The sequence below is a fragment of the Peromyscus eremicus genome, chromosome 17, assembly GCF_949786415.1.
Source record: "Peromyscus eremicus chromosome 17, PerEre_H2_v1, whole genome shotgun sequence".
In the NCBI taxonomy this organism is placed as follows: domain Eukaryota; kingdom Metazoa; phylum Chordata; class Mammalia; order Rodentia; family Cricetidae; genus Peromyscus; species Peromyscus eremicus.
Genome location: NC_081433.1, coordinates 8,877,087 through 8,900,610, shown reverse-complemented (window position 1 = coordinate 8,900,610; position 23,524 = coordinate 8,877,087). Strand labels below are relative to the sequence as shown.

General features: G+C 43.0%; 1 protein-coding gene across 2 annotated transcripts in view; it reads left to right on the top strand.

Annotated features, from left to right (window-relative positions):
• Nucleotides 1-15,471, top strand: part of Erich1 (glutamate rich 1) — a 68,523-nt gene extending 53,052 nt beyond the window's left edge. The window contains exons 4-6 of one of the 2 annotated variants that reach the window (XM_059244703.1): nt 8,379-8,816; nt 12,035-12,229; nt 15,062-15,471. In XM_059244703.1, the coding sequence (XP_059100686.1) occupies nt 8,379-8,816; nt 12,035-12,229; nt 15,062-15,135 (707 nt within the window). In that variant the 3' untranslated portion in view covers nt 15,136-15,471. Of the gene's footprint in view, nt 1-8,375; nt 8,817-12,034; nt 12,230-15,061 lie in introns of both variants that reach the window. The other variant, XM_059244702.1, reaches the window with a different exon arrangement.
• Nucleotides 15,472-23,524: the final 8,053 nt, after the last annotated feature.

The following is a 23,524-nucleotide window of genomic DNA, read 5'->3' as shown; positions in this document are numbered from 1 at the left end:
TCTTATTTTTGTAGTAATTCTTATCTTGGGTTTATCTGAGAACATAATTGTGGTCATTTCCCTCTGGTGAGACTTTGGGGAAGCCATGGGTTGTGATTGTGAGTTATGTCCATAGTATTAAAGAAAAAAAAAACTCATGAATGATGCTTATTTATGCCAGACTTGTGTTTAGGACTATCTTAATGGGTACAGGGCCACTCCACAGGAGCCTCCCAGGTGTGGGGGAGGGTAGACTTAGCCTAAGTGAGGGTTTAGAGTTAGGGAAGGGGGGGTGAGAATATGAGTGTGGGGATGTGTGTCACTAAGAAAATATCAAGGATGAGAGGGATTCTGGCCAAACCAACCTAACAGGATTCTTGCTGAGGGTAAGGCAAGTGAGTAGACATCACTTTGGAGTTGTAGAAAGTAAAGATATGCAAGGTGAGCAGGTGTGAGGAGGGAATTATGGCCAGTCCAGCCTAGCAGAGGTCTTGCCTGGGTTGGATTTTAGGCAAACATTGGCAGCCGGGCTCTGGAGGAGGGTCAGAAGACTGCCTCCAGTCTGGCCAAGCAAAGAGTCTTTGTCAAAGGGCTTTTCCACCGTGGTGAAAATATGACTTGTATTCAAGGAGTGTCCTCAAGGTCCTCGTGGAAAAGGGCATGAAAAGCATGGTTCTAAGACATAGGCTTGACCAAGTAGACTGAAGGTCAGAGCCACAAGGTGAGTGAGTGAACTGTGCTTCTCTGACACTGACTGCTGTCACACAGCTTGGCCACCGTGCTTATAGTTTCTTTCTTAAAGTATTTTTTACCCTTAAAGACTTTCTAAGATTCCCAAATCCCAAGGAAGTGTTTCTCCTTTAGCTAGAATATGAAAATTATGCACACACATCTTATTTTCTCAGTTGCCAAATGTGTGTGTAAGCCACTGCCGTAGACATGTGTTTTAAATAAGATAGAGGCTACAGCTTTCCTGAATGAACGTATATGTAGTATATTTTATATACTGTGTGATGCTCTACAAACCCGGGAAATTCTACAACCTAGGGGATGCATATCCACAGCAAATGCAAATGATAGAGCCACGTCATTGAAATCTATGCAGCAATCCTGTGGGACCCCAGGACATTGCAGAAGCCAAGGTATAGTGTGTCACTCCTAAAGTCACCATTAAGGTCTAAATAAACATACTCTGTAAGGACCTTGACCTTGATTCTGCCGACTTGGGAGCCCCGACTCAGCCTTCTGTCCTTTGATCCTGACCCCAGAACTTTCAGTGGGGTTGTGGTGGTTGTTTGAAAGAAAATGTCCTCCAAATAGAGTGGCACTATTAGGAGGTGTGGCCTTGCTGGAGTAGGGTGGCCCCTTTGGAGGAAGTGTGTCACTGGAGGTGAGCTTTGAGGGCTCCTATGCCCAAGCTATGCCAAGTTCATTTCCTGTTGCCTGTGGATCAAGATGTAGAACTCTCAGTTACTTCTCCAGCACCATGTCTGCCTGCATGCTGCCTTGTTTCCTGCCGTGACAATAATGTACTAAGCCTCTGAACTGTAAATGAGCTACCCCAATTAAATGTTTTCCCTATAAGCGTTTCCGTGGTCATGGTGTCTCTTCACAGCAATAGAAACCCTAAGACAGACGTTGGTACCAGGGACTGGGGGATTGCTGTGAGAGACCTGATCATGTTTTTGTTTGAAGGAATATGGACCTTGGGACTGTAGATTAGAAAAGCAGTTTAATGCTTTAAGCATTGCTTAATGGACCATACTAGTAGGCAGATTTGGACTGTGGGAGCTGGCCCAAGAGTTTCAGAGGAGAAGAATGTTAGTATGTGGCCTGGTCTTGTGATATTTTGGTGAAGAATGTGGCTGCTTTTTGCCCTTGTCCGAAAGTCTGCCTGTGGCTAAAGTAAAGAGTTTTAGATTATATCTGTTGGCAAAGGAAATCTCAAAACAGCCTAGGATAGACTCTGTCTTGTGACTGCTAGTGTTCATGCTTATAAAGATTTATAATGAAAAGGAGCAAGCTGAGGAGAAAAGGAGCACCAGGAAGTGGATGGAGCTAAGTCCTGTGTCCAAGGAGATGAACAGATTAAGAAATGGAATAAAGGAAGTGGTGGCCTCAAGACAAGATCCCACCCGTCTAAGTTTCCAACTTGTGAAAATGAATTAAAGAAAAGCTTAGAGCAAGGTGTGGTGGTGGTGGATGCCTTTAACCCCAGCACTCAGAAGGCAGAGGCTGGTGGATCTGAGTTTGAGGCCAGCCTGGTCTACAGATGGAGTTTCAGGACAGCCAAGCCTAGGCAGTGAAGGAAATTATCAAAAACAGAAAGCTGGTGAAGATGTAATTGAATGAAGGGGCCATGTTCCAGCCCCAGCAAGCAGCAGAACTTGGCAGCTTCGGCCACATGGCTCTGGCTTTAGAGTCAAGGATAGAAGAAAGGGGTTTTGGCTTCCTCCCCAACTAAGGAAAGCCACTGAGGCCAGGCACATGTCAGGGGTGTCTCTGATTGGAGGCCTAGAGAGGCCACAGTGTGAAGCTGTGAAGGTGAAGCCTATATTGGAAACCCCAAGATGTTGGAGATGCCAGAGCTGTGAGATACCTGCCGAGGAGAGCTGCTAACAGAGAGTGGAAGAGAGAGAAGTGTGTTGCAGTCAACAAAGCTGAAAGGAGTTGGAGATCTGAAGAGCACTTTGACACCAGACATGGGAGATACAGCATTTGGAGTTTGCCCAGCTGGTTTTCAGTCTTGCTTTGGTTCAATATTTCTTCACTATGCTCCCTTCCTGTTTTGGAATGGTCCTGTATATTCTGTGTCATTGAATGTTGGAAGTATGTGATCTGACTTTTGATTTTGATTTTACAGGGGATTTCAGTTAAGAGACTTTGAACTTTAGACTTTTAAATAAGTTTGAGACTGTTATAGACTATAGGGACTTTTGAAGTTGGACTGAATGCATTTTTGCATTATGATATGGCTACAAGCCTTTGGGGGCCAGGGAGTGGAGTGTGGTGGTTTGAAAGAAAATGGCCCCCAAAGGGAGTGGCACTGTTAGAAGGTGTGGTCTTGTTGGAAAAAGTGTGTCACTGTGGAAGTGGGCTTTGAGGTCTCATATATGTTCAAGCCACACCCAGTGTCTCAGTCCACTTCCTGTTGCCTGTGAGTCAAGATGTAAGAACTCCCAGTTCCTTCTCCAGCACCATGTCTGTCTGCATGCTGCCATGCTCCCAGCCATGATGATAATGGACTGAACCTCGGAAACCGTAATTCAGGTTCAATTAATGTTTTCCTTTATGGGAGCTGCCATAGTCATGGTATCTCTTCCCAGCAGTAGAAGCCCTCACTAAGAGTTGCTGGGAGTTGGTCTGGGGTCTTGTACTCCATCTCCTTACTGGGGATCCATCTAGGAATGCACTGGCATCACATTCTTTCTCCTGATGAACTATGCTGTTCACACTTATTTGTGCCCTTACCTCTTAGGAAAGAGCTTGTCCACACGCTTTGGGATTTTCTTTATATACAGCAGTATGAGTCTCATGCACTCTCTGTTCCCCCTTTGTTCTGCCTGGTTCCGTCCTGAGATAGAGCTGATCCACAAGCACATGGCCTGACATCATTCTTTCTTTCTAAGTCAAGGAAAGATTTTAACATGCCAGCATGGTGTATGGCAGTAGCAGGGATCTTTTAGCTCCTCCTTAGCATGTTTTGAGTTTTCCTTCTTGATTTTTTTTTTTTTTTTTTTTTTTTTTTGGTTTTTTGAGAGGGTTTCTCTGTGTAGCTTTTTGCCTATCCTGGAACTCGCTCTGTAACCCAGACTGGCCTCGAACTCACAGAAAGGCGTGTACCACCACTGCCCAGCCTTCCTTCTTGATTTTAATTGGACCTAAGACCTTGTCATATAGTAGTATCAAAATTTACCAAGTAGTTGCTATCATGGGAATCTTTTTATTACTGTCATTAAGATTTTGTTCAAGTTTTTTTTTTTTTCTTCTCTCCCCTCCTGTGGTGCTTTGAACAAGAATGGCCCCACAGGCTCATGTGTTTGAATATTTGGTCCCAAGTTGGTGAAACTGTTTGGGAAGGATTAGGAGGTATGTGTGGCCTCATTGGAGGAGATATGTTACTGGGGGTGGAGGTGGGGCTTTCAAAAAGCCCACTCCATTCCCAGTTAGCTCTCCCTGCCTTGTGATTGTGTCTCAAGACGTGAGCGCTCAGCTGTTGCTCCAGAGCCATGCCTGCCTACCTGCCATGCTGCCATGCATGATGGCCATGCACTTTGACCCTCTGGGACTAGGAGCCCCACATTAAAAGCATTTTCTTATAGGTTGCCTTGGTCATGGTATCTTACCACAGCATTGAAAAGGAAGCAAGACATTTCCCTTGCAATGTCTTCATCAAGTTTCAGAGTGCAGAGCAAACTATGTCTACACTGTCTTTTCTACTCTCCAGTAATAGTTCTGCAAGGTGGACATAGGTTTTTTTTTTGTTGTTGTTGTTGTTGTTGTTGTTGTTGTTGTTGTTGTTGAAGTGTTCAATAGGATTCACAGACAAACCTAGATTTGGCATTCTGTTTAGTTTAGATTTATGTGCATGGATGTTTTGCTTTCACATGTCTGTGCACTGCTTGTGTGAAGGGCCTGTGGAGGCTAGAAGAGAGCACTGGATCCCAGGGAAGCAGAGTTACAGACAGTTGTGAGCCACCATGTGGGTACTAGGAACTGAACCCTAGTCCTCTGGAAGAACAGTCAGTGCTTTTAACAGAGTTATCTCCCCATCGCCACTCCCCCTTTTAATTTTTAAGAACATGCAACTATTCAGGTTTTCTGTTTCTTCGTCTCTTTGGTAAATTGTTGGTAAATCTGAATTCTCTATTTCTTGCAGATTGTCTAGCCTGTTGTATGGTATAGGTCAAAGCATCCTTCTGCTGGGTTGTTGACAGGAATGAGGTATCCTCTAGGGTGCTGTGTCCTGATGTTGGTAGCTGTGCCTTCCTCCCTCTCTCCTTCACACATCTCAACAACTATCAGTCAGGTTTTCTTTAAAACGTCAATGATTATGGATTTTTCTCTATTTGCTATTCCTGTGTTTGTTTTCCTTCTAATTTGCTGTTTGCTTCCTTGCTTATGTTTCTTATTTATTGTTATTTTGAGGTCAGATCTCACTACATAGCTCATACTGGTTTAGATACTACCCACTGTCCTTCCTTAACATCTCAAGTTCTGGGATTATAGAGATTCATACCACACCATGGAGAAACAGCCATATACATACATACATATGTGTGTGCATGCATATATGTATAAACATATTATATAAATATAAATATAAACATATATATTTGTTGTTCATTTTGCTTTACAGTGCTGGTGATAACCCAGAGCCTCGTTTATATTAGGCAGATACTTAACCATTGAGCTATATCCCTGTCCACAGTTTTGTATCCCTAGACCTCTACCTTCTTAAGATAAATGCTCACTATTGATTTTCTTACCTCTTGACATAGTTAACATCTACATCTGGGAAGGACTTAGTGGCAGTCTATACATTTTGAGATGGCACAATTTTAAAATAAGTTTAAACTTAGTATTAAATAATAAGTTTGAACTTATTATTTAAATATCAAGTTTAAAATAAGTTTTCCTCATTGTAAAGCAGTGTGTGTTCAGTATTCCAAACATGGAAATAATGTAAGTACGGCAGGGTACAAGCAATCTGCACTCATCTCATCCCGAGCGACCGTAGTGGACTTCCCAGGTCTGGGTTAACAGTGACTTTCTAAGTCCTCCTTTTCAATAGCACGCGTATATTGACTTGAAAAAGGTATAGTAAATACATCACTTTACAGAGAGCGGTTTTGCTGCTGCCGCCTTTTAGACCAGCTACTTTATCATCTTTTTTTAAATAGCCGATCAGTGTTGTAATCGTTCCCAGTGTGACCGCCATTCATACTATGGTATGACCACTGGGAAAAGAAGCCACAGAGGACAAAGCTGGCAGCTAGCTGTAGTCCTGGAGGTGGCCGCAGAGAGCCTGAGGAGAACTGAGGAGCCTCTGCCCACCTCCTTAGTGAGCAGTCAGGACTCACACACCGGAGACCTGTCACACTGGCTCCCAAATGTGCCCTTCCTTTGAGATGATAAAATATCTCTGGATTCTCTTCTCCAAATTAATGACATTAAATATTTTTAAAGATACCAGTAAGAATTTTTTTTCCTGTTATGAAATAAACCCAAAAAAACCGTTCCACAAACAGCAGTCACTTTGGTGCTATGAATATTTAATAGACCGTTTCATGGTCAGGAATTCAAAGATACTTGAAATCAGCATTGATCTGTAGCCACGCTTAGCAGGCCCCTGATGTCAGTGCCTACTTGCAAATGAAATGGAAAAGTACTCTATTCAGAAATCCACCCATGATTAAAGGAAGCAATTTATGAGCTAGACCATAATCTAATACCCTGATTTTATGAGGAGTAGTTCTGGCCTCGTGTCAAGTTTGAGTTAGCAGTAGGTTTCATAGATACCGTTGCTAAGTGTGTCAGGAGAAAACTGAGAACTTTCATTCAAAAATAGCAGTGGGATTGTTCACCATTCCCACAACACAGCATCTAATCCGACAAGGACACAAAGCTGAGGGGTGATCCATATCAGGTGAGAGAGAAGGGTTCACGCTCACTGAAAGACATGCCTTGTGCATTTTCAAGGTGGATGAGGCATGCTGGAACTGCTTATGCATCTCCATGGGAGTTAGCTGCACATAAGGATTCCAGTATGCAAACAGAGAAAGGGACCCTCCAGGTCGTTTCCTGTGGGGTCAGTAAGCAGCACTTTGGTTAATCTTGGTTCTTAAGAGTATATAGCTCAGAAATCTCAAACAAGAATTTCCTAAAACTCAAAATTGTCTGAAAAGCAAAGCACAAGGTATAGGCAGGCTTTGCATTTGTGGATGTGGTCAGGCAGGGAGGGCCCGTAGTGCATGAGTTACATGTGATAAGAATGTGGTGTCCTGCCGGGCGGTGGTGGCGCACGCCTTTAATCCCAGCACTCGGGAGGCAGAGCCAGGCGGATCTCTGTGAGTTCGAGGCCAGCCTGGGCTACCAAGTGAGTTCCAGGAAAGGCGCAAAGCTACACAGAGAAACCCTGTCTCGAAAAACCAAAAAAAAAAAAAAAAAAAAAAAAAAAAAGAATGTGGTGTCCATGCCTATGTGCTCAGTGACCTTCAAACGTGTAAGATGTGTGTGTGATGGAATGCAGAACTTTGTGTCATATTTTTTCACAGTCCCCATATATAGTCTCAAGAGTCTCTATACACGTTCTTCAGGAGTCTCTATATACATTCTTCAGGAGTCTCCATACACATTCTTCAGGAGTCTCTATATACATTCTTCAGGAGTCTCCATACACATTCTTCAGGAGACTCTATATACATTCTTCAGGAGTCTCTTTACACATTCTTCAGGAGTCTCCATACACATTCTTCAGGAGTCTCCATACACGTTCTTCAGGAGTCAGTTCTGAGCTGTCAGACCTTCCTCTCATTAGTAACAGCACATACACTAGGTGTTCTCCCACCTAACTTCGTGTGCAACATTTCTTCCCTGTCACTGTGTAGGGCTGTGCTGCTCGTGAGGTAGCTCTGTGTTTCTCGTTGGTAGGTTACTCGTACTAGCTCCTGCAGTCAACTATAAATGTCTGTTCCCGTTCAGCACTACAACACTCACATTCTGAAGGCAGACAGCTAGAGACTGAGGCAAGACGATCTCAAATTTAAAGCCATCCTGGCCTCAGCTATATAGGGAGCCCCTATCTCAAGAAAAATAAGTAAATAAATAAGAAGACTAAGCCGGGTGGTGGTGCATGCCTTTAATCCCAGCACTCAGGAGGCAGAGCCAAGTGGATCTCTGTGAGTTCAAAGCCACCCTGGTCTAAAGAGCTAGTTCCAGGACAAAAGAGAATCCTGAATTCTGTCTCAAAAAACAAAAGAGAGAGAGAGAGAGAGAAAGAGAGAGAGAGAGAGAGAGAGAGAGAGAGAGAGAGAGAGAGAGAGAGAGAGAAAGACTAGTTCATGACTAGTTCATACACTTTTATTCCAGGACCATGGGAGATTAAATTTTTCACTAATAAAATAACAATTATATCCCTAAAAACACACTAGATGTCCCAATTCTAATTGCTGTGAGTGTGTATATTTGTTTTGTAGGGCAGGGGGAATCGGCTAGTCATGTGAATTGTAGTTTATACTAACTAAGGTTTAAGTGGTGTGATCACTTTAAGGTAAAGTAATCACTGAAGTAAGTTGTTCAAATTTCTGTAAAAATCCTGGTGGAAAATGTATTTAAATTAAATGTGGTTGTTATGGTTCTATTATACTAAAAATTACCGTATTTGAATTTTTTAGCAGAGCCGGATCATCATGATCAACCAAAAAGGAAAAGAATAAGAAAACGCAAATCCAAGAAAAACGTTCAAAACCTCAATGATGTTGCTATAAAGCAAGCAGAACTCGAGACGCAGCCAGGTCTCTCACAAGAGAAAGTGCATCCAGAGCATCCGGATGCCCCCAAGATGAGCAAAAACAAGAGAAAGAAGCTGAAAAAGAAGCTGCAGCTGAGGAGGAAGAAAGCGGCTGGCTTGGTTAAGGCCGTCGGGATCACTTTCCTGTATCAGCCCGAGAGCAGCAGCGAGGCAGACGGTGACGATGTTGAGAGAGGAGAGGCCGAAGGCGACCAGGAGGGCTCAGTCTCGGGCCCCACCCAGGAAGACATCGAACTTGCCAACAGTAAGGCAGACAGCCTCCTGAGTTTCCTCAAGTCAACACAAGAAATTTATTTTTATGATGGTAAGTGTTCCTATCCATGTTTTCCTTTGAATAAATGACATCCACTTAGTATTAGGAAAAATAACTAAGTGTAGGGTTGGGGATTTAGCTCAGTGGAAGGCCCTGGGTTCGATCCTCAGCTCCAAAAAAAAAAGAAAAAAAGAAAAGAAAAAAAAATAACTAAGTGTAGTAAAATACTTAAACTGTTACTGTATAAAACACATGCAAATATTAGTCTTAGTTATTTTTCTCATTGCTCTGATAAGATGCCTGACAGGAGTCACTTAAGGAAGAAGAGGGGGCGTGTAGCTAGAGTTTTCCTGCCTGGCCCACAGTCAGGACAAATCTCTCTCACCTGCCAGTCCCACAGCTGCTCAGACCCAACCAAGTAAACACACAGAGACTTATATTACTTATAAACTGTATGGCCATGGCAGGCTTCTTGCTAACTGTTCTTATAGCTTAAATTAATCCATTTCTATTAATCTATACCTTGACACGTGGCTCGTGGCTTACCGGCATCTTCACATACTGCTTGTCATGGTGGCAGCTGGCAGTGTCTCTGACTCAGCCTTCCACTTCCCAGCTTTATTCTCCTCCTTGTCCCGCCTGTACTTCCTCCTGCCTGACTACTGGCCAATCAGTGTTTTATTTACTAACCAATCAGAGCAACACATTTGCCATACAGAACATCCCACAGCAGGGGCGTATTGGCTTTTACATGTTATTTTACATATAATGAAGAGAGTTCTTCACGGTGGGGAAGTCGGAGCACGGGGCTTTAGGCAGCTGGTCCTATGGCGCCCACCGTCAGGAAGAAGGGACAGTGAGTGTCTGTCCTCATCTCTCTCTCTCCTTTTTATACAGTCCAGGGTCCCAGTCTGAAACAGTGCCCACCCACAGTGGGTGGATCTTCTCATTTTAATTAGCCCTAATCAATAAATCCGCCATGGGCTTGCCCAGAGGGCCATCCCACAGCTGATTCTAGTTGACAGTTTGGACTAATCATCACAATATTCCAAGTCAATAGTTAAGTTTCAAGTCAAAGCCCAGAACATTTCAATTCTTTCCAACATGAAACGACATTAGCCCATGGCTCCTACATGTTATTTCTTCTGTTTACCTTGTGGGAAACTACAGCCAGTGCTGTGAAGTTGGGGCTCCCACCGTGAAGTTGGGGCTCTACATGTGGATTGAGCTTATGAGCGTTACCTCTCTAGAGTTAGGCTTTGGGATATGTTGGTGTTCGAGGCTGTGTTTCTAAATGAAGAACATCCCAGCTCCTTTTATTAGCCACCAGAAAAGTAAAAAAGAGCCGTGGCTTTTTCCTGGAGGCACACTTACTTTTATTTTTCATATACAGCTTGCTGGCTTGAGTTTTCAGTAAGCATTTTTTAGTAACTCTATATATATTTATATACGATCTGAAAAATATAAAGGTTTATCCTCATAGTTGACAGTTGTTCATTTTCATACTATTTTATTAGCAATTGACCTAAGGACCAGAAAGAACAAGTGCCGGTCAGGATCCACCATGATCACACTCAGAACAAGCTGCGCTGGAAGTTTGTTCTCCCGTTTGGATAAGCTTCACTGGGGGGTCTAGGAAAAGGTAGAGGGTGTACTAGATGCAAATTTCAGCCAGATATGAAATGTTCTTAAGAGTACAACTGAGAAGTATATAGTCAGGGAGAAGTGACTGTTTAAACACTACTGTAAAAATATTCCTGTAATTGTTTGTGAAATGCCCCCAACACAGCAGGAGGTCTAACGCCCAGATGACTGTAACTCAGGAAGAGGGTAAACAGGGCAGGAGCTGTTTCTAGAGATGATAACTGGGCTTTTCAAAGTGATAAAGGACATACATACTCCAGCAGGACCATCTTAGTCAGTGTTCTATTGCTGTGAAGAGACACCATGACCACAGCAACTCTTATAAAGGAAAACATTTCACTGGGCTGGCTTACAGGTTCAGGGGTTCAGTCCATTATCTTCATGGTGAGACATGGCAGTATGCAGGCAGACATGGTGCTGGAGAAGTAGCTGAGAGTTCTACGTCTGGATCCTCAGGCAGCAGGAACAGTTGTGACACTGGGTCTGGCTTGAGCTTCTGAAACCTCAGAGCCCACCCCCAGTGACGCACTTCCTCCAGCAATGCCACACCTCCTAATAGCACCACTCCCTGGTGACCAGGCATTCAAATCTCTGAGCCTGTGTTGGCTGTTACCATTCAGACTACCACAAGGACTAATACAGACACCATCACATATAAGCACACCATCAACCACAGAAAGCTGGTGGCAAAGAAAACCCAGATATTGGCTGAGAAAATATGGTGCCTACTACAGTGGAATTGTGTCCAGCTGCAAAAAAGATTGAAACTGTGACCCTTACAGAAAACTGGAACTAAGACCTTCATGATGCTCAGCGAAAGCCAGACTCAGATATACAGACGTTGCCATTGTTTTTCCCATATGGAAATATGAATTTGCGTGTGTGTGTGTGTGTGTGTGTGTGTGTGTGTGTGTGAGTGTGTGTGTGTCCAGGACATGGGAGTAGAAAGGGGACCATGAGATGAAGGAAGTGGGGAGGGAGGACAGCAGCAGGTGCGGAGAACATGTGACATGGAAGCAGAAGGAGGACTAGTTAGGGACCAGAAAGAGTGGTGATGGCAGCAGGCAAAGGCAGCGGTGAGGCAAGTGAGAACCGGGTGTGCATGGGAAAAATAAGTGAAATCCATACTTAGTGTGCTAACTAAAAATAATAAGTAAATAAATGGAAAATTTAAAGACCTTTAAAAGAGCCAAAGAAAAAAGACCCATTATCTTTCTAAGACAGACACCTAGATCAATGGGCCTTTGGAGAACAAAGCTGGCCTCTTGGGTGGGTTTTCTATTCATGCTGAACAGCCGGAACTCTTGCTCTGTTGCCAATGGTTGTAAAGCCCCATAGCATGACTTTGAGCTTGGTTTCCTTGTCTGTTTTTTCCTGCTGTTGTCTCTGACTCGGAGCACTGTGTTATGCTTGGAAGGTGTTTAAAAGATCAGACCCACACAGCTGACTCTGCAGTGTCGTTCCAATAGTGGCACGTTATTGTCTCTTTCCAGAGTTCTAGTCCAGTTCTCCCCTAGGAGCTTGTTCTATCTCATACATCTCATCGCAAGCGGAACGTGTGTTTGAGGACCCTTAAGGAAGTGAAAGTTTATCTTGAATCTAAGATCCTGTGTGACTTCTTTCAGATACTTCCAAAGACATCGATCCAGCTGTGTGTGTAGAAACGACAGAAGAGCTGCTGAGCCTCCTTGAGTCTCGGAGCATGCCTCCCTCGGATGTGCTTATTCTGGACCACATGAAAACTCTGCTGCTTCTGCAGGACACTGAGAGGCTGCAGAGTGCTCTGAAGATGTTCCCAGAGCACTGTAAGATGCCTCCTGGTAAGTACTGCAGTGTCTACTCAAGGACTTCCTCCGGATCTGAGCATGAAAAGATACTCATAGAATAGAACATTCAGAGACAGGGGCTTCATGTGCTTCTGGTTGGCATAAAAAGATGCCTCGTCATGTATGCAAAAACATAGATGCCATCTAATTTTTGGCCTTTGAGTTATCAGTTTTGGGGGCTCTGAATTTAATTGGGAGTGGAATAATTCATTTTTCTTCTCTTCTTCCCTGTCAGTTTGGCAGAGGGTGAAGTTTTCTGTCTTCTGAAGATCTTGATGCTGTATTAAAATCTTATCATTGGGACGGTTAGGACGAGTGTTGGGTTACTGTGGTGATCTTTCCTTTTCTCACTTCTCCGATCTCTCTCGGTCCCCACTCTGTGCAAACTGTAGTATGTGGGTATCAGGCCTGGTGTGTGGTCCTGTTTGTCCAGAAGGGATGGATAGAGGAGTATGGGGGTCTGTGGTCACCTGGATGCAGCTGAGGGGAGACGAGAGGACAGAGGCTTCTCTGTGACGATGACTGAGGAGTCCTGAGGGACTTGAGCAAAGATGACCTACGACAGGCCAGAGAGGAGACGGCAAAGAAACGGAAGAAGGCCGTGAGGCCGAAGAAGCTCCTGGGAAGTCCGGGTGTTTACTGGGGAAGACGAGGGCCTTCAGATGCTCCCCTGAAAGCAAGGACCACTGCCTGACAGGCCAGCGGCCAGCTGCCCTTATCATGCCTATTGTATTATTTGGCAAATTTAAATATCCATGTTTAAATATCCATAAGAAGGTCTTATGTGGAACTGCAAAAGGTTCTATTTAAAAAAAAAAAAAATCAAGGTTAAGGAGATGGCTCAGCAGGTATGAGCACTTGCTAAATATTCATGGGGGCCCAGATGTGAATCCCCAGCCCCCACCTAGAAGGATAGGAATGAACACAAGTGCCTGTATCTCCAGGAGCCAGCACAGAGATACACAGATCCCAGATCATTGGCCAGCAGGCCTATCCAAATGATCAGCTTTCATCTCAACGAGAGGTGTTATCTTAAAGAGTAAGGTGGGAACCATCGGGGAAGACTCCTGGAGTCTCCCTTCTGGCTTCTGCATGCACACGTACAGGTAGACACATGACCACACACACCACACTTACCACACTGCATACCACACCACACAACACATAGCCACACACACTATGCCACACACCACAAATACCACACTACAAACCACACCACACAACACATAACCACACACACCACACCACACATCACACATACCACACCACATACCACAGATACTACACCGCATAACCACACACCATACACACCACCAACACATAACCACACACCATACACCACACCACCACCACATAACCACACACAACACATCATACCACAACACACACCACAACACATACCACACCACCACTACATAACCACACACCACACCACATGTCACATAACCACACACCACACCACATGTCATATAACCACACACCACATAAAACCACACACACCACATAATCACACATACCATACACCACACCACACACACACTCCAAAAGTGTTTTTAAAAACAAACTATATAAAGCTAGGTTTATTAGGTTAAACCAATGGGAATTTTTTATGAGATGAAATTAATTTTACTTGTCCTGCTCTGGCCTTAAGACCTTCATGTATGTATCCTGAACACATCTCGAGTGTGCTCAGGGGGAGACTGCATGTGAGAGTCACTGGTTCTTAAGATCCTTGGACAGATTAGATTTCAGGCACATTTGCCACAAGCACTTGATAGAACTCAATCTTATACATGAACCTGTTTCTGTAACGCAGGTTCCCTCAAAGCACGGGGTAGGCTATGCACTTAAAATTGTTTCAGTGTCAAGCTATTTTGTGAAATAAAGTTTCACAAACAACTAGACATTCTTCTTAAATACCAGGTTTGCCTAAGGAGATTTGGCCCGTGTCACTTTGGAATGAGGCTTTATTCTTTATAAATGAGCCCATGAAGTGTGGTAGCTGTGTCTGCCATCTCTGGGGTCTGAACTTGAAAGCAGGCACATGTATCCTGCCCACCGTATCCCCTTTCTCTCCCCGCAGCTTGGGGATTCTCTTCTGAAATGGCAGAGGCTTTACTGGAAAGGAACTCTAGACCTTCACAGGCTCACTGCCTTCAAGATGTTAGGACCATACAGATGCTGACGAACACTTGGACTCACACCCCCTTGTTCTGTTGTTAGCATACTAGATACTACATGGTTTGGAAGTAAAGCATCAGATGGACCACATCAAGGGTAGCCCAGGGTTTGGCCAGACAGGGGGAGGAGTCCCCTCTGCCCCCACCCTCCATCTCCAGGCTTAGGTTAGCTTGTATTCTCTGTAGCTGTGGACTGCAGAAGTAGAACCGTCCTAAACTAAACTCTAGATGTGTCTGTTCTGGGACCTGTGACTCACGTGCAGCCAGGTGACTATAAAGGCAGGTGTCTGAGAAAAGCCTTGAGTCCTTAGGCAGGAACGGGACGGCTGGCAGGTGATGTTGGCAGTGTACTCTGTCTCCTTAGCCGAGTTTCGGCTGGCCTGGTACAGCTTTGCCGCCATGAAAGCCAGAGGCTGTACGACTCCCGGTACACACCACTTGGGATTCTGATTCTTTCCATGACACAAACTGCTGTTTTCTTTCTTTTTCCATTTGCAATGTACCATCATCAACTGATTTTTATACCAAGATGGCTTTTCATTAGATGTTTCAGGGTTTCTCCGGGTCCAAAGAGCTAAAACCTATAAAATAATCATTATTTATGATTTTATTTTTTGTTTGTTCTGTTTCTGTTTTTGCCTTACAGACCATGCCAGAGTAATCTCAGCTTTCTTTAATTATTGGATCACACATATTCTTCCTGAAAAAAAAAACCAGTGACTAAAACAGTACCTTTTTAAGAAGAGCTATCTACTATTTAACAAGAAGATGTTAAATACAAATATGACGTGAACTGAGACTTCATTCTTGTACATAAAGATTTATTTTCTTTGTGAATCAAACCCAGAGACATTGAAGACATTTCTACCTTATTATTTATTTCTGTGTTTGTGTATAGTTGGTAAGATATTAAGTGAGAAATTGGGGTAAAATTCAAGTGTTTCACTTGCTTATTGTTACGTATGTATTGAATTACTACATAAATAGATTTTTTTCTAATGCCTGTAGTAATTAAAAACGGACATTTTATTAAATAAACAATATAGTTTAAAGTTATCATATTTGTTATAAAAAAAAATCACCTTGTGTCTGAAAACCATAATGCCTAGGGAGGTGGCTCAGCGTGTAAGAACACTAGCTATCAAGAGATGCTGGGAGTTTGGTCCCTGAAACCCAAAGCACTTGCCATGGCACACATCTGTAGTCCCAGCATGCCTATAGCAAGATGGGAGACGGAGATGGGAGAATTTCCTGGAGGTTCCCCAGCCAGCTCGCCCGAAGTCTGCAGCGCAGCAGCAGCAGAAACAGAGACCCTGCCTCAGCAAGGAGGAAGGCAGGGACCTGCTCTCAAGAACCTGCTCCTGAACATTATTCTCTGACGTCCACTGTGGAGTGTGTGCACCCGCATGCACAAACACACATGCACATGCATGCACACACAAAACAACACTTCTTAAAATGCTGTATGGCATTTTAAATACTTTTTAAATACCATATTTATCACAAGTTCTACATGGCTACCAAAAAGTTTAAATAGTTTGGTTATAACTGAACTTATTCTCTTCCCTCTTGTCTACATTAGAAATAGTATAAAGAATCTGTTTTTCTTGTTTGTATCAAGGGAACAGCCACCAGTTTCTAAATGTTGAGTTCTAAAAGCATTAGTCACTTGACCACGCAGGTACTGGGGAAGACACAGATTCACCAGTCATTAGCTCTGTCCGTGAAAATATAACATGAATAAAATGAACTTCATGTCTACTCATTTAGAAGTAGTAGTGAGTCCTCCCTGGCACCACTGTTGACCCCTCCCTGGCATTATAAGTCTGTGTCACCATCCTGCTCAATTTGAATCTTTTTTTTTTTTTTTTTCCTTTGAGACAGGGTTTCTCTGTGTAGCTTTGGTGCCTGTCCTGGATCTCGCTCTGTAGATCAGACTGGCCTCGAACTCACAGAGATCCGCCTGGCTCTGCCTCCCGAGTGCTGGGATTAAAGGCGTGCGCCACCACCGCCCCACCTCAATTTGGGTCTTTTAAAAGTGAAACGTTCATCAGAGGTGTCCAACACATAGCTCAGAGACTGGCCGCCCAGGACAGCTAGGAAGGCAGCCCAACACAAAATTGTAAACGAACTAACTTAAAACAATAAGAATGTTTCCTTCCTTCTTCCTTTTGTTTTTGTTTGTCGTTGTTGTTTGTTTGTTTTTCAAGACAGGGTTTTCTGTGTAGCCTCGGCTGTCCTGGAACTCACTCTGTAGACCAGGTTGGCCTGGAACTCACAGAGATCTGACTACCACTGGCCCCCGGGTGCTATGATTAAAGGTGTGCACCACCACCACCAACAGACTTTTTTTTTTTAACTTGGAAGCTTAAGTGTGGACACTGTAGATGACAATATGTGTCACGGTGTCACATGTTGTACGTGTTCTTGACACCTGGACACATTGATGGTTTTAGTTCTGTGGTGGGGTGCAGTTTCCCATGTGCTGTCTCCCAGACACAGACAGTTGGGTTAGCGCCGTCAGTGTCGCATGTCTCCTGACGCCTTGAGAGGGGAATGCAGCCGTTACCAGTGACGTTTTCATCGACTGGTGCAAACGACAGGTGTTCAGCGTTAGAAGACAGATAAATGTCCTTATCTGAGCAACAAAGGTATTTCTGCCCCACAGCCACACCGTGCATCGTCCACCGCACTTCACAGACAGCCCTCACTTGTCAAGCCCTGCCTGCCTTCTGTTTCCCTGTCAGTTAATTTTCATAATAAAATTACATGTAGTCCCTTACCTGTTGTCGTTTTGTTAACCCCAGCACAGCGTCTACGGCATCTAAAACACAGAGGAGAGATTACACATGAAAGGAGTTTGTAAACAGAGGCCAGGTGACTGCTTTTCTCATGAAGGCAAATACTCAAGAGGGCACCCTTTGAGGGATATGTTCAGATTCGCAGCAAATAGCACTGGCGTGCTCGCCTGATGCATGGCTGTGCCTGGTGCCCGTGGAGGCCAGAAGAGATCATCAGATCCCCTGGAAGTGGAGTCACAGAGGGCTGTGAGCCCCTGTGGATTCGGGGAATGAGCTCGGGTCCTTTGGAAGGAAAGAGCAGCAATTGCTCTTAAGCACTGAGCCATCTTTCCAGCTCCTTAACCCACCCCAAAAAAATTAAGTTACAACTCAAACAGATTCAATTGTAAAAGCTAGTTAGATGGTTACAACTTTAATGTCGAAAGGGGAGGGGCCAAACCATTTTCTGATAATTGAATTTGTTACTGTAGGGAAATCTTGGTAGATATGATGTGCAGTGAGAGGGTGTGTTCCAAAGTGAGTCGGTCTCACTAGACTATAGCCAGACAGACTGAAGAAAGGGGAAAGTCTCCTGAGAGAAGTCTGGAGAGCCAGGGTGCTAATTTTACATCAGCTTGGTGATGGATGACCATATTAATGCTGCCAGTGCCACTCAACTTGACATTTTTACTGGAGGTATCGATACTTAGTATAATGCCGTGAAAGAAATGGCTTCTTTAGTTATGTTAAAGGACACAGCTAAATCAAAACGTTTACATGAAGCAATATAACATGTTGAAGCAGGTGCTGGAAAGAGATGGCTCAGCAGTTAAAAGCAGTTGCTCATCTTCCAGAGGACCCAGGTCCAGTTCCTAGTACCCACATGGTAGCTCACAACCATCCATAACTCCAGTTCCGGGGGATTGGATGCCTTCTTTTGACTTTTGCAGGCACCAAGTGTGCACATGTTTATATATATATATATATATATATATATATATATATATATATATGGAAAACATTCATGCGCATAAAAAGTTAAAGCAACAATTTTTGTCCATGGTCAGCATATCTTGTATAGCTATTGTTAGTGTCCTGGTATGACCAATAAAAGAGAGGGACTTATAAAACTAATCAAAGATGGCACAATTTCCACCCAAAACTCACATTTAATGAAGTGTCATGACATAATACATCAAGAAAATGTTTACACGGAATTGTTAAAAATGGACAACAGCATACAAATCATCATCAAGACAGACTTTCACAAGAACCAAAGACTAAGTCATGGCTGGTTCCAGAAAAGCCTTAAAGCTGTTGGTGCTGACTGCCAATATCACTTGCGTTTCAGAAGTAAGATAGCTAAGTTGAGGCCGAATGTTAAAGATATTTATGACTTGTAACGTATCATCAAGTCTTTCATGATATCAAAACAAAGTTGGTGCCAGAACTTGACAATGGAAACAGGTTTACAGATTTAGGGTTTTTATTGGAGTTAACTGTTTGTCTAAATGAATTAAGATGAAAACAACTTACCAATACATTTCAAATCATGACAGCTTCCAGTGAAACTGAAATTATGCCAAGTTCCAATTAAGGCCAGCAGTTTTACGGATTTTGATACACTGACTAAATCTAGTGTTGTGGGTGGAAAAATGTAACCTCAGTCTTTTGATATTAGATTTTTAAAACATTTGATACACTCCAAGAAATAATCAGTATTTCAGTATTAAATATATTACCTGCCAATTTTCAAATAAATTTCAAGTGATTTTCAAACCACATAGCACTTCAGTCTAACATTCAAACTAAAGAAAAAAATTTGAGACAAAATGGCCTAGAGTTTGCTCTGTAGACCGTGCTGGCTTGAACTCAATGGAAATTCATCTGCCTCAGCCTCCCCAGTGTTGGGATTAAAGGTGTGGGCCACCATGCTCAACAGGAAAAGTTTTATGTCTCTCCTTATTGTAAGTTCCATCCTGAAAACAAATACTCTTTCCTTACTTCACAATCACGCCTTATTCATGTCATCCCATTTTGCCAGCACATATATGTGAGCAACTGTTTTCAAGAATGGAACATACTTAGAGTGAAATTAGAGCAAAATATCGGGTGAGAATTCAACCTGGAGAACTCACTGAGAACTGCACCTATCAAGCCAGATATTGACGCCTTCATTCCTCAAATGTCAAGTATCCCACTGGTTTTATGTTGCCCTCTTTTATAATAAATTAATAAATAAATGAAGTTTTATCAATTTTATATATATATATATATATATATTTGTTTTCTTTATTAGTGATAACAAACTTGGGACCTGCTTTCTGTATAGGGTGCTTCATAATTAATTATTATTTGGGGTCTCTTATCTGTGGTGGTGATAGAGATCCTGAAAATTATACACAGACCTTTGCATTGGTATTTATTAGTATTTTGTATATTTAATATATGCTCCAAGACACGTCATCCATTGTGGCCCAGAGAAGTCGAAAGGTTGGATGGACACCCTGATATATATCATCTTGCCCAATGAATCAATGCACTGTTGACAGACAGGGCATTCTAAGCCATGGTCCCTTCACTTGATTTTGCAGAAGCTTTGGGTTCTCTTCTTCCTGTATCAAACCAAATGAGATTTGTTTGTTTTGGTTTGTTTGTGATGCTTTTTCCATCCTCCCAACTCTAAAAGTGTGAAGACACCACTTGGAAAGAGGAATGGGATAGCAGAAAAGGGAAGGAGGGCACGGAAGTGTTGTGGGATATTTGTACACTGTGTGAAGATGTATTGCTGTGGTTGGTATAATAAAAAGCTGAACAGCCAATAACTAGGCAGAAGAGATCTCTGGGAAAGAAGAAAGGCAGAGTCACCAGCCAGGTGCAAAGGAAACAGGATGAGCACTACAGAGTAAAGGTAACAGAGTGAGCCACATAAAAGAACATAGATTAAAAGATATGTGTTAAGTTATAAAAACTAGTTAGAAACAAGCCTAAGCTAAGGCTAAGCTTTCATAATTAACAATAAGTCTCTGTGTCATTATTTGTGATCTGGTGGACCAAAGAAAAATCCATCTATATATGGCGCCCAACATGGGGCTCAAATGTCTAGACAAAGGGCCTGAGAAAGCTAAGAAAAGTTCTGGACAAGGAGTTGGATGTGGCTTCTAGTTCTGTAATCTCTCAGGCAGGCAATGCTCGGTGTACAGATGCACAGCTACCAGCCATTGCCTGTGGGCTGGAGCCAGAGCGCCATGCACTAAACTGAACAATGTGGCAGCTGACATGGCACTTTAAGATTTGTCTCATGTGGTTAGAGAACACTACAGGTGCTTAGTAAAGCCAGGTCCAGACACAACCTCTTAAAAGGTATAGTAGGTTTAAAAATATGCTTGGGTGCTAAAGAAAGAAAAGAAAATGGGTATAGACAGTCATTTAAAAAGTTTTAAGATAATAAAGTCTTTTAAAAAAGAATAAAGTAATATAAAAAGAATAAGCCACATAAAGATGGGAAATACACAACATGTCTGGATCCTGTATGGTGTTTTGTTGACTTTGAGTTTTATAAATGCTAATGTACAAAAAACAATAGCTACTGAGAGACACTGGATTATAAAAACTGCTACATTAAAACAACCTATATATTTTAAGAATGTCTTAACTTCAATATGAAAGTCAAAAAATACATTGCCTTGGGGGAGAGGTTATGCCTTTGTTTCCACAAGAAACAAAAAGTTATGGTTCTCTTCAAAATTAATAAAGATCAAAGTTGGGGGAAACCTGAAAATCTTGGCTACAGACATGAAAAAAGAAACCAAAAAAAAAAAAAAAAAGACTACAAGACAGGTGACGTATATGCTGACCCCTCTTCTATAGGAACATCTCTAAGACTGGATGAGACATGATAAATCTTGTTGGCCTCATGACTTATTACATGCCATCCTTTCATACGGCATGGATAGAGCTTTGGTTATATAATCCTAACAAACTTATAAAGTTGAAAGATACCTTTTACCTGCAAATACATAGAGCAAAAAATCATCTTTAACTAACTTGTGTACACCACACATTCCACACTTGTGTTAATACAAATATGTATGTTACCATTAAAAGTTTATGTGTTTTCAGAAAAAAAAAAGGAGGGGACCAGACATCAATAAACACAAGTGGCCCAGGTGATCCAGCCTCAATAATAAGTCTCCGTGTCATTATTTGTGATCTGGTGGCCCAAAGAAAAATCCACCTACAGGGAAGGGTAATGGGAGGGTGCCCGTGACCAAGGTACAGAATATACATGCATGTGATATTGTATGAATCCTATTGTTCTCCACACTTTATGCTACTTTTTAAAACAGCTTTAGAAAGGTGGGGGTAGGTTGTGAATGATAGGAAAGAATGGTGAGCTAAAGTCAGTACACCTGGACCTAGTATTTAGCCATGAGTTCCTTCAAACCTCAGTCTCTTCTATGCATAATGTCCCATTTTTACTTCTGACTTAATACATTTGATTCTCAGTTTTAGCCTCTGCAGCATTTGTCCTTGATAATGTCTAGGGAACATCTCCAATTTAAAATGAGGTAACTCTGATGACTTCTTTCCTGGTGGCTGCTGGTTGTCTCTTCAGGCATCTATGCAGGGTTACACACTAGTTTGGAGCGGGGGAGGGTGTAATGAGACAGGGACAGGTGCAATAATTATAACTCATATCTTCTGCACATAATTCTATTCCAAACAGAAAAATATGTAGAAGCAAAGCTTGTCAGTACGATGTTAGCATAACCATGGCTAATCTGTTTATCCTGCTATGATTGAAGTCAATAGTAATGAGATCAGTTTCTGTCCTACAGTGTTGCAAACTGCCTACAGCCCTCTTAATCTCTACAAACCTTTCAGATGACAAAGAGAAGGAAGCTCTTAAGAATACAGGGAAATCTTATGAGATTTCTAATGATGATTATGCTTCAAAAGCATACCAAGCTTGTCCATACTCAGCTGATTGATGTGGGTGTTATTTGGAGCCGTAACAGCAGGTGGAAACGCCTCCCCAATTGTGCTGGAGCCCAGCGTTGCTGCTTCCATAGATGAACTGTGCTGAGCCCACACACACTAGTACCACTTGATCCATTCTGAGTTGTCCTCTAACTAACCCTGAGGATGTCTTCTCCTTCCAGGACGATGTATTCTGAAACCCTGACAAATGCATTTCTCTTTCTCCAAACACGTCCGTGGAGCATGCCCATGTGTACTTCAGCCAGAGTCCTTTGCAGTTCCAAGGGGGCTTTACATCCCCGCACAGAGCCTTTAAACAGTGTAGTGTTACAATTTCTCTTCTGCTACCTAATAAATAACCAGAAATATCCCGTTTTAGACAACACTGTTTTGCACCCCACAGTGTCTATAGGTCAAGTCTGGTCACAGTTAGACTAGATACTCTGCTTGGGGGCCCTGAAAAGACTCACAGGATTGTGCACGGCTGCTTTAGATTCCACTCCTGTGATTGTAGGACTGGGGTCCTGTTCCCTGTTGGACTCTCAGACCTCCTCTCTCAGCTTCTTGAGGCTCAGAGTTCAGCCACGATGCTCTGGGGACACAGTTCAGTCCAAAGCTCTGGGAAAGGCTGAGAAAAAAGTGCAGATGGGAAAGAATCAGGCTCTGGTTAGCAGCTTTCATCTGCAGGCCTCCCCTTTCTAGGCTCATGTCGCCAGAGCCAGATATTTTACCCCTTGGCCACACAACAACCTCAAACTGCTCCCATTTTGACTGGATGCACCACACTTGGCTCCTCTTTGCCTCTTCCCTGGCTCTTCCCCTCTCTTACCTCTTCCCTGTATGGCAGTCACTGTGTTCTCATTGGACTTTGGTCCTTGGTCCCTCCAAGCCCCAGAGTCCCCATGAGGGCCTCAGGCTGATCTATTGATCTGGTCTCTAGAAAGCTGAGGTTGCCCAGAACTGTGCTTTAGTTCATTTCCTAGGCCCGCCTACCCAATAACTCCTGATGGGACGTCTAGTTGGAGAGTATTTTACTTGAGGCCCCTAGTGCATGACAGTCACTTGATCATGTGACCCACAGTACAGCCATGTTATCAGTGATGCCGAACAAACATCCCCAGTAAGCAAGGAAGGCCTCCTAGTCCAGAGGCCACATGCCAGCGTAGCAGCTAGGGAAGACTGGCCTCTGTAAGATGTCGTCTGCTGGTTTCTGACAGAGTTCAGGTCCTGGTGCTAACATCTGCTGTGGATGATTGATTGATAAATAAAACACTGATTAGCCAGTAGCCAGGCAGGAAGTATAGACGGGACTAGCAGAGAGGAGACTTGAGAGAACAGGAAGGCAG